Source organism: Hipposideros armiger, unplaced genomic scaffold, assembly GCF_001890085.2.
Source record: "Hipposideros armiger isolate ML-2016 unplaced genomic scaffold, ASM189008v1 scaffold_447, whole genome shotgun sequence".
NCBI classification, from domain to species: Eukaryota; Metazoa; Chordata; class Mammalia; order Chiroptera; family Hipposideridae; genus Hipposideros; species Hipposideros armiger.
This window is the reverse complement of record NW_017731797.1, coordinates 1,082,904-1,094,409: the sequence shown is the minus strand read 5'-3', so window position 1 is coordinate 1,094,409 and position 11,506 is coordinate 1,082,904. Positions and strand designations below refer to the sequence as shown.

Below are 11,506 nucleotides of genomic sequence, written 5' to 3'. Positions count from 1 at the left end.
GAGCTGGTGAACACTTTAGGATAGGTCTGGGGACCTCGTTCACCATTCTGAGCCCCAACCTCCTGGCCAACCAGGCTCTCTTTAGAGGAAGGGAAGGCCAATGTCCCCTCAGTGGGGTGACGGGCAGTTGATTCAAGGGAGCCCAGAAAGCCGGGGGCAGCAGCCCCTCCCAGCCCAGTACTCCACCCACCCAAGCTAGGCGCAACCGGAAGGGCTGGCTAGCCCTGTCCCGGCTCTCTCAGTCTGCCCCAGGCACAGGAGAGTATGGTAGAGGAGCCCTGCTCTGGAGGAGAGGAAGTCACCAGTTACAATGACTCAAAGCAGGGCCCCAGAACCCGGAGTGTCCAGAAACCTAAAGAAAGAGAACTCTCTGCTTAGGGAAGACAGGAGCACCCAGGAAACTGACACCCAGAGGTGGCCAAAGCCAGGGGTGTGGGGCAGTAACCAGCACGGTTACCATTTCCAGTAACAGCAATGAAGTGGGAAGCAAAGTGTCAGACAGCCAGACAACCCTCAGTGCAGTTCCCAGAATCCTCCAGGGGAATAAGAGAGGAGGCCTGGGGTAGAAAGAGTCTTTCTTTACTTCTGAGATTCAGCTGATGCAACAAGCTCTCCTAATGTCTAATCTCAATCCCTCCTGCTTTATAGCCCCTCTCCCCGAAGTCCATGTCTCTTCTCCATCCTCACCCATCCAACACTCCCACGTGTCATCCTATGAACCTCACGGAGCACCCACCGAGCATGGGGCACATGAGCCTCATTCGCAGCCAGCACCATACCGTCCCCTCTGAACCACAGTGACCTTGTTCCTTCCCTCGGAGGCTGGGCTCAGGTCTCCTAACCCCGTGTATCTGGAGGAGGGGCACTCAATGCTGGCTCCTTGGGCTTCTCCAGGCTCCCATTTCCTGGGCCCAAAAGGCTGGGATGGGGCCTGACCAAAAGGAAGAAAGCGATGTCTGCTTTGTGCACAGTACGAAAGCCAAGGGCTGGCCTAGGAGCACCCTGGATGGAGTGTGGGGTGCCAGCTTCCCTGGGGCCCCGGAGACATCTGGCCTGCCTGCCCTTCAGTTCTCTCTTGCCCTTTGAGCCCAGTCATGCTGGAGCTGTCGGCATCACCTGGGAGCCACCATGTGCCAGGTCCCATGCTAGGTGCTGGCTGAACCCTCTCATTTGAAACCAAGTCCAGGAAAAACGTGAACACCTGCTTTGGCATCTTCCACATCCCCTCAGGTTTGACCCTGCCTCCTGCCACCATCCCATTCTAAGCCTTCAATCCCTTTGGAATGATGGAGCAGGGAAGAGAAGGTGGTGCACACCCCAATCTGTAGTGAACGCAGAGATGCACCAAGTGGTTCCTAAGTGGAGAAGGGACACCGGCAGTCCACTTCCCAGACCCCCGCCCCATGCTGGCACTGACCCACTTTCTCCTCCTCAGGGCTGGCTGCTCGCCTTCCCCAGGGGCTCAGAGGCAGAGCCTGAGCCTGAGGCTGGGAGGCAGGACGCCGAGGTTCCTGGCTCCACCCCACGCCCATGCCCCAGTTTCTCTGGTCACCCAGAAAGGAGAGGGCAGCTGCCCTCCCTCCTGGGAAAGGGAAGGAGAGAAAGTGTGGAGTGTGCTGGGAGGTGCTGGGCAGGCAGGTGTTGTCATGAAGCTTGTCTCCCTCCCACGCTGGGGATAAGGAACCTGGCCGCCTCCTCCTACAGCCCTGTCGCCATCTAGACTGGCCTCACTCTTGCCCTCTCCTCTGGGCAACGGCACACAGGACAGGGCAGTGACCAGAGCAGGCCTAGGTCCCAGGTCCCAGGTCCCGGGGCAGCTCCTCCAACCTGGTTGGGCCAAGCCCAGGCAGGGGACATATTCTGCCAGTCCTTCAATCCCACTGAGAGGAGCAGAGGTGATCAGTTCCAGGAAAATAAAGAAAGCCTAACTCCTCAAGCCCCCTTTTGCCAGAAGAGGGAGTGGCCTCCTCAGGGAAGCAGGCAGCCCCATCAATGGCCTCTGCCTATACTCAGGACTGCAAAAGAGGCAAATCAGGTCAAACATGGCGTTTGGCCCAGCCTAGAGGTAAGTCGATCAGCTCCCACTCCCTGGGGAGGAGGGGTAAGCCCCAGAAGTAAACTGCTCTGCGTCTCGGCCTGCTGCCCCTCACCCAGCACACCCTCTCTTAACTAACTTGTTTGCTTATGATGGCAGGGATGGACCACCTTCTATTTTTCTTCTGTTTCCCCACAGACCGAGCTCAGGTTCTCTCGCGTGTTGGGGATACTCAGCAAGAACTTGTCAAATAGGAAAGCTCCTGTACTGAGAAATTGAAGGGAACCCAGGAACAGTGCTATTCTGCGCCCTAAGGAAAAAGGGGTGAGTCTTTGGGGAGTACTCAGGGGCCAGGACACCCAGGCCCTGGGGACTAACCATTCTCATCGTTCCCATCTCGCCCCAGCCCCACGGCCCCATGCTCTTCCTGGTCCTCTCTGCTGGGTGTCCACGGGCAAAGTGGACACCCGCATGCTCCACCTACAATTCATGGTTTCATTTTACTTCCGTGGAGTCCAAAGGCACATGGTATCCAGGCTTCTGCCTGGCGCCGGGCACCCACATCCCCAGCTCAGATGCCACCCTGAGCTCTGGGAATAGCAGATGCTGGGCCCCTTGAAGAGGACGAGACGTGTGGAGATGACTGTCCCCCTGAGCAGCTCTAACCCCACAAGCGGGAGAGCCAGTCCCAGAGCCCCAAGAAAACTCGATAGGAAGGGCCTCAGGGGACTGCCTCCACGCAGTGTCCCCAGTTCTGAGGTCTCCCCACCTTCCTAAAATGAGGTCCCCAGTCTCTGGCCCCCTTCTCTCCCTCCTTCCCAGACACAAGAAGACAGCATCTCCCCCTACTGGGGGGAGTTGGAAAGCTGGCCAGGAGGCACAGCCAATTCTATCGACCCTACTCAGGAGGCACACCACCCCCCACGCTCCCACCCCAACTCCCTGCCAGGCTCAGCAGCGCTCCAAGGCTGCCTGCCTCCTGCACTGGTGGACACCTCCAGCTACAACACTCCTGGCAGAAGTGGCTGCAAGGGGTACTGGGACCACCAGCATCTGGAAAGGCAACCCAGTGACTTCATCTATCTGAGGTTAATTATTCTAGCCTTTCACTTAAGGGAATAAAATCCCAAAGCTGGGAAATGTCCTTTCCAAGCTGCCAACAGATGTCTCTGGACAGCTTCTGTTCCCTTGGCCCTGGGTTAGACCCCAGGCCTGATGTGACTGGAGGTGGCTCCTGGACAGGTCAGTGTAGCAGCTCAAAGGAAAGGAGCAGTTGGCACTACTGCCAGGCATAACTGACCCTGCTAGGGACAGTGCCCAGCTGAGATGGGCAAGGGACTGATGAGAACCCACTAGGCCTCTTCTCTCCCTTCACCAGCCCAGCCTCGGAGGAGGAAGCAGGAAGTCAGAGCTCGCAGCCTCCAGCACTGTTGTCACAAAGCCCTCTCCATGGCTAACACCTGGCACAGCCCTTACAGGTTGAAGGAAGGAAAGGGCAGAGGCAGGAGGATCTGAGAGGGAAGCACAACCCTGCAGGAAGGAGCGCATCAGGCAGAGCTGACTCGGTCAGTCTCAGGAGCCCAGCCTTCTGCAGCTGGCACTCTACTCAGCCCGCAGCTTGTGCCCTGGGCATGTCATGCTGGAAAGGGAAAGGGGAGGGGGCACCCCCTTGACCAAAATGAATGACACAAACGAAACAATCCTACTAGCTTCCAGCTTCCCTGAGACTGCTGGACTCCCCAAGACAATGGTCGGGGCCTCTTCCACATATCGCCAGCACCGGGACCCCACAACAGAAGTATCAGGTCCAGCAAACTGATGAGGGGGAAGGAGATGGGAGGGGGCCTGGGCACCTCCCTGATGCTGCTTCTGTCCCTCCTACAAATGGTTTTTTATCTCTAGGCCCTAGTTTCCCTATCTCTAAAAGAAGGAAAAATATCCCTCCACCCCTACAGAAAAAGATGTGGGGGATAGGATAGGCTGTGGGGGGTTAAAGTAAGCAAGATGGACTCTGACCCTTTAAGAATGTGCAGAAGGAGACAGACAAGGAGAGAAGGCAGTTATTACTCTGACCACACTGACCCATGACCCTCCTGTGAAAGTCCTGAGGGTCCAGCTCAGGCCACTTGGACACATCCTCAAGGGCATACACCCAGACCCACCCACACATAAAGCTGCCTGGAGTCCCACCCAGAGACTATTTCTGGCAACACGAGGCAGGCTCCTAGGAGCAGAGAAGAATAGAAAATCTTCGAGTCAAAGACCCCAAATTAGGAATCCTCTCTGTCCAAGCCTAAGAGGAGAAGGAGTAGTATGCCTGACTCAATGAAGAGAGCCGAGACTCTTCTACTGACATGTCACTGCATGTCCCCCACCCCAATACCACACACCCCAACACAGGCCAAGGCCAAAGGCCCTGCAAATCTCCACTTAGAAAAGTGCACAGAACACAGTGAAACACTCCATCAGGAAGAGAGCCACCACAAGAAGGACACTAGGCATTCAGCTATTGTAGGGAACTTCTTCCAACAATATCCCTGGACTGCCCAGAGATTCGGGGATCCACACCCCCCCCTCGTCACCTCAGGCCTGCCTGTCCTGGCGAACAGGGCAAGGCCGAGCTGGAACTGAAGGCCCATGAGTTGAGAGGACAGGCATGGGGACAGAGGTGGACCCATGCCCTCCAGGACCAGGCCAGACTGTCGACCCATCAATTCCCAGGTGTACCCCATAACCAATAACTTCAGGTTCACCTCTGTCCTTTTCCACTCCTGACCCCTGTGTTCCCTTACAGCTCAGACCCTGAAGGTCAGCTGGCCTGGGCTGGAAACCCACACAGCCTATTGCAGCCAAAGCCACCCCAGGGTTCCCTTCTCTGGCCTCCCAGCTCTTACCCGACTCGGTGGGAGAGTTCATGCCGGCTCTGGGCCTGCAGGAAGCTGGCGTTGGGGGCTGGGACGGGAGGGGGTGGAGCTGCGGTGATGTCAAGAGAGACAGACGATAACAGACAGACGGACGGGACAGGAGCCCGGGACCGCTGTGCCTCTAATGCCCATCCGAGGCCATCCTTCAGGGCGAGGCAGTCAAGCACTCAAAACGGCATTCCTGGGGAGAGATGGAGCAGGGTTAGAGGCCCCCAACTCAGGAATCTGGGAGTTGAAGGAGACCTCAGAGCTTATCAGTTTATACCTGGGGAAGAGAAGAGTGACACCTGCCCAGGGGCACAAAGGGAATCGGCGGCACTGGACGAAACCCTGGTTTCTTCTCTTTCTAACTGGTGAGGCTACCAGCACTCAAGGGAAGGGAAAAGGCTATAGCAGTCACACCCAAACCAACTTCTTTTCAGGCGACAGTGTCCACTGCCAGGTGGGAGACCTTACAGACTCCCAAGGGTGCCCGATGCACAAAGGAGAAAGTGCAAGGAAGCTTCTAAACTCTGGCCAAGGCAGTAGGGAGACGCAGGGTTGACCTGGAGTCCCGGCCGAAGTTAAGGGGTTGGTGTCCCAGCCCTAGCAGCCTGAGCTGGGACTCTCAGGTGCATGTCATCTCCTCCCTACTCTCTGATCCTTGTGCCACCCAACTATCAAAATGTAATGTGCTTCTGTCTGGGTCTCCCCCATTTAACAACAGGTCAGGGAGAGAGGGTAATCATCCCTCTTCTACCTATAACCCATGCTGTTTCCAGGAATTTGCAAACACCCTACCTGCAGTGCCCCCCAGACTGGGGCCCAGGGCTTTGTGTGTATTGTACGCATTGTGCTCTGTGCGAGCTCTGAAATCCAGCCTGTGCTCTGCCTCCCAGGCTTTGGGTCACCCAGGCTGAGGTCACCCGGGCTAAGTCCACCCAGAATAAGGGACACCTTCTTCCAGTTTGTACAAAGGCATCAAAAGGCCTAGCAGAGGACATGGAAGATATCCCAGTATTAAAGGACCATGAGTTTGCCAACCTCCATGAGTCCCCACTCCTCCAGCCCCAGAGCTAGTCTTCAAGCCTCAGACACTACGCATGCACCCACCTAGGCCCATCCCTAAACAGCCCACGATCCACCCCAGACATGATCTCATTCATTTTCTTCCAAATGAAGGCAAGCCCTCCAATACCCAGGGAAAACAAGGTACCAGGAAGCTATCAGTTGAGGTTGAGGAGCTGGATGGTTAAACCCTAACTCTGCTCCCCCAACCAGGAAACAGGCAATCAGCTGTGCCCCCTGGACAGCCCCACCTCCTGGCAGAATAAACTCTTAGTACGCCTTGCATTTTTCATCAAGGATTTTCCAGGGGTGGGGTCCATATGGAGCTGAGTAGCCTTGGAGTCAGCCATGGCAGAGACACCACACACACACACACACACACACACACCATGCACGCACACACATATGCACACACACTAGGAAGACCTCAAGTCTTCCTAGGCCTACTTGCCCCTTGCTCTCACCCATAGGGTCTGGACTCTATAGCTGGAGAAAGGTGCACTCAGATTGGGGAGGTGGGAGGAGGCAGCAAAGGGGCTGAATGACTCGTGACAGGCACAGGCACAGGTGTGGGGCAAGGACAAAAGAGGCTGTGCAGGGCTGGGGCCAAGTTCAGGAATGCAGCAGGTGGGGCTGTTGGTGCCCTGGCAGGGCGCGCGTGGGCTGGAAGCTCAGCCCATGCTCAGTCCATGCCCACCCGGGGCTGGCGCCCAGTCCCGCTCACACCCTTTTCCGTGGGCTGGGGAACACAGCTTCAGAAATTCCCACGATTCCCAGCAGCCCAAACGGCCCAGCCCGTCTCCCTAGTAAAAGGAATCTCCACAGCAAGGAACTCAGAAGGGGCAGAGCCTCGACGGCATAAAAACTAAGTCAAGACCAGTCCTGAGCCCCCATCATCCTCGCCCTCTGGGAAGAAGGGAGGGACTCCTAGAACTCCCATGGGCTCAGGACTCCTCCCCACCCTACAGGATGCAGCAGGACCCCTGGGCCCAGTCCACCTGCAAAGAGTGTCTGCCAACACCCCCATCAAGCCTCCCCAGTGAACAGGGGCCTCCCTGGGAAACAAAGCATTCATTGCCTGATCAAGACAGGCGTAGATTCTTGTCTAGGGTGGGGCAATGAAGGGGAAAGGGGCAGCATGATGGTTAAACCCTGAGCTATCTGGTCCCTCCTCTGCCAGAGAAACTCACTGCTGACTACTGTAATACAAGGGTCTTGGTGGGAGGATGGGGACCAAGAGTTGTGTCTCTCCTGGATGACTGAACACTTGGATGGCAAACCAGTGAGCAGCCTGGCTTCCTTGACATCATCAGTAGGCAGACCCCAGGGTCCTGCCCTACCCCCTGTCAACTCTCTCTTCTAGTCAGACCCCTATCCCACTTCAGGATCCAAACCCACCTCCCACCTCCAGCCAGGATGGTAGGGAAAGGAATGAGGGAAGCATCTCACCCTATAAGCTCATGGCTAAGCAGGGGGAGGTAGAGCAAAAACCCTAGGGGGATACCCGCTAACCCATTCATAAGCAATAAGAACTCTGACAGAGGGTGGGAGGAAGATACGGAGTAAGTAATGCCCCAAAGGCCACAAGTTTACAGTGCAGGGATCTTGTCTCTCAAACAGCTCCCTCGGAATTCCTGTGGAGTCAGGTGTCCCTTTGAGGGCCTCTCTGGAACCTGGACTCCAGCACCACCTGGCAGCCTTCTCCAAACACACCATCTCTGGCCCTGCTAGAGGCAGGCCCAAGTCCTGAGCACTGTGGCCAGGGTCCTCTCCCCAGGTTACAGGAGGCTAGGTGAGCTGTCTGAACCAAATCCTATGAACCTGAGATTGCCCATAATCTGAGATCTGCCCCCAAAGACATCATCAGAAAGCTAAAGCCCAAATATCCTACCCCAAGGCGCAAAGGACCTGTCATCTTGATCCCTCCTGACTGGCCATGGGAGACCACTTTCCCCAGCCTCCAAGTGCTTCCTTTACCTTGGGCCTTCCCCAAGCTGGGCCACCAGAAGACCAAGATTATCAGAGCCATGAGGAGTAGCTGACTTGGATGTCCAGGCCCCAAATTAAGAGAATGGGGAAGGCAACAGGGGAGGGAAAAGGCACCAGGCTGACAAATTCATTTTTGCAATCGGCCCATTTCTGTTTGTCTGCTCAGACGCAGCTCCAGGCATCTGCACAAGCCAGATGGAGGAGGCTGCTATTTCTAGAAAAAAAAAAGGGGGGGAGGGGTGAGAGGGGAGGGAGGGAGGAGGCGGAGGCAGAGGGCAGAAGACTGGGTCTGTTTGCCCTGAAACCTCAGGCAGAACGATACCCCCTCCCCAGCACTACTAGACAGGGTCCCCATTCAAGAAAAGGCTGGGGCCTGGGGCTGGGGTGAGGTGGGGTGGGGGAGAAGAAAGGCAGAGAAAGTTTAATTAGCCAAAGTCAGCTCCAGGCTACAATAGGCCCCCTCATGGGCTGCATCAGGTTTTCATTCATGAGCAAACGACAGTGCTCCAAAAATGCCAAGAACCGCCCCCCCCACTTGCAGTCTCTCCCCCCCTCTTAACAGGAGTGCATCCTCTAGCAGGCTGGCTGAGCCTGATACTGTGTTCCAGACATCCCTCCTCAAAGAGATGTGAGTAGGAAGAATTCATTATTAAAGAGCAGCTGGTACTTCAGCACCGACTGTACTCCCCCCAGTTCCTATAGCTTGTCCCCTCCCCCTTGATGCAGAAACACAAACTCCCCCCACCCCCACCTCCAGGCCCCATTTCTAAACGCACAGCTAAGATGCCACCCCTAAGGAAGGGAAAGCAAACCTTTGTCTCTGCATGTGATACTGCTGCCCCTCACTCCCTCCAAATTAGGGGATCCAGACAGAGAGGATATGTTGGGGAGGAAGGGAAGGCTGGCACAGAGCTAACATGTCCTCCATCCTTGCCCCCAAGTAACTTGCAGCTGGTATCTGTCTCTCAGGCCCTTGGCGAGAATATGGACGCAGTGGAAATACTGGAGGCCCAACCCCCCTAACTCAGAGAGACCCCTGCCTGTCTTGTCAAGACACAGCCCAGATCCAAGTCCAAGGGGGGACACCGCAAAGAGAGGATTCAAGAGAAGGGGCAGGAGGCAAACCAAGATCTCCCCAAGCTCTGTGTTTAGGAGGGAGAGGAAGGAGGGAAGGCTGGAATGAAGAAGCAGGCAGCCCCCAACATGGCTCACCCACCATCCCCAGCCAGGTCCAGCCCAGCATCTCAACAGGCAGCATAAGCTCAGGGGCCCTCGTGCCTGGAACTCAGATTGAGAACCCACCCTGCCTACACGCTCTGAACCCGAAGAGGCCCAGGACAAGACCCAGCCCCAGCTCCAGTCCTGCAAGGCAGCCTGGTCAGGAGTCCCTCTGGCCAAGACTCCTGGATCTCCCATCCCCTGCCTCCTTTTGTTCCTATGATCTGGCTCCATCCTCCCATCCCAGTTGGACCCTGAACCCAATCACCACCATTACTCCAACAGCCAAAGCAAACTGCAGGCCCCAGAAGAACAGTGGTCACTGCCAGAGTGGTGGGTCACTTGAGCAACACCCCCAAAAGCAACCACGGCTGCTCCTCTTCCTCTTTAGGGACACACCTCATCACAGAAGGCCAACAGTGGGGGTATCAGGCAGGTAGACACCTCCTCTCCCAAATGGGGCACCCCCACCTTCCCCTCTTCCCCCCCCACCTCCCCCTCTCCTCTCCCCACCAACCAGATTCCCAGATTAATTACTTATCACCCAGCCAGTTCTCATCTTCCCCAGGGCCCCAGAGAAGGGTGGGGTAGGGAAAGCAGCCTCCCCCAAGTTAAAAGACACAGGCAGTGTCCCGGCCTCCACGAGATAGAGACCAAGGATGAAAAATAGGGGGCATCCATCCCGAACAAGAAGCGGGGAGCTTGCATCTCCTAGCTCTCTCTGGCTCCAGGGTGTCAGACAGAAGAGGGTGGGAACAAACGCAGTAACGCCTCACGGGGGAGGGGGTGAAAATAATGGGAGAGAGAAGTAAGGTAAGCCAGGAGGACCCCTCCTTATGCACGAGAGTCAAGGACACAAAATCAAGAATGCGTTCTAAGGTCTGGGTAGAAGCGCTGAGGGGTGGGCAGCGCCCCTCACCTCAGAGTACCAAGAAAGGAGTGTCCAGCGAAGAGGGGTCTGCATAGAATCCAGGTGCAGGACTCAAATCGCTCTGCAACGCGACATGCGCCACCCGGGAGAGGGCAAATCAGAAAGCCCCGACCAGTGTCCGAGCCATTTGGGGGTGCGGGTCGCGGGAAGGCGGGCCACTCCCTTACCTGCAGGAAGGCGCCCCTGTATGGGAGGGGCGGGGAGGGGCGCGCGCAGTAACCCCGAGGCCCGGCTCCCGGGCTGGCGATGCTCCGGCGGGGGGGGCGCCGGCCGGCACCAGGAGCCGGGAGGAAGGAAGGGGGGCGCGGAGCGCGGCGCGCGCGCGGGGCGCCCGCGGACAGCGACGGCAAGAGGGTGCGCCGCCTCGCGTCCGGGGGGCTGCGGGGGGTGGGATCGGGGATGGTGCGGCGAGCTCACCCCCTGCGGCTTGAGCTCCGGCTTCGCGGGCGGCGGCGGCAGCAGCGGCGGCGGCAGCAGCGGCAGCGCCTCCTCGACGGCTCCTCCATCTTTGCGGCGGCTGCTCCGGCTCTGCTCGCCGCCGCCACCAACAACAACATTCGGAGACGTCACTCCCGTCACGTGACCCGACCCGGCGCTAAAAATAGACCCGGCCCCCCTCTCCCCCCCCCACCCCGCGTCTCCTTCATCCACCACCAACCCCTCCCCTCCTTCTCGGCCCTCCCCGCGGGGCGGGGCCAGCAGCGCCACCGTGACAGCTTCTTAAAGGGCCGTTACTCTGTTAGGGCCTGGACTGAGGAGAGGGTGGAAGGCAGGGGATCCGAGTCCAGCGAATAGTGCTGGAAGGAGCGCTGCAGGCGGCCAGGTCTGGCTGCTGGGGCTCAGCCTTTGGGACGCTCGATTTTCCTCCCCGCGCTTCCTCAACTTCCTTTTCAAACCGTGAATGGTGCAATCGTTGCCTGCCTTAGCTTCTCCCTAACACGCCCTCCCGCGGTGGGGGAGGGGAACTGGGGAACGGATTCCTAGGGGCTGGGAGGGCCGCGGAGGCCCCAGCCAGGGTGCCAGGCTGTGGGTGGATGGCTGGAATAGGTCTCAAACTCAGACTGCACATACGGCAGGGAGAAAAAAAAGACTGGGAAAAGTCAGGGTATGGTTGTAACAACCCAAGGCCTTGAAAAGGAAGACTTCCGGTTTCTGACTTTGGTACCATCCTCCTCTACAACTCCCCTTAGGACACGATATGAGTATGTGTGATTAAACCTAAACCAATTTGTCAATAACCCAGTAATTCTACTAACAAAAAATTTATTCTAAGGAAATAACCATTTATGTGTTCAAAAAGGAAAAGAGATTGTTTATAATGATGTGAAAAGTTGGAAACAACCTAAATATCCAACAGTAGAG

The 11,506-nt window shown here is 57.0% G+C and overlaps 1 protein-coding gene across 4 annotated transcripts in view; it reads right to left on the bottom strand.

Moving 5' to 3' along the window:
* The window catches only part of HDAC5 (histone deacetylase 5), a 34,584-nt gene extending 23,879 nt beyond the window's left edge, over window positions 1-10,705 (bottom strand). For 2 of the 4 annotated variants that reach the window (XM_019665642.1, XM_019665645.1), the window contains exons 1-2: window positions 10,562-10,705; window positions 4,930-5,140 (exon numbers count right to left, since the gene is read on the bottom strand). In XM_019665642.1, the coding sequence (XP_019521187.1) occupies window positions 4,930-4,951 (22 nt within the window). In that variant the 5' untranslated portion in view covers window positions 4,952-5,140; window positions 10,562-10,705. Of the gene's footprint in view, window positions 1-4,929; window positions 5,141-10,132; window positions 10,203-10,311; window positions 10,332-10,561 lie in introns of those variants that run through there. The other 2 variants (XM_019665644.1, XM_019665643.1) reach the window with 2 other exon arrangements.
* Between the last annotated feature and the right edge of the window lie 801 nt (window positions 10,706-11,506).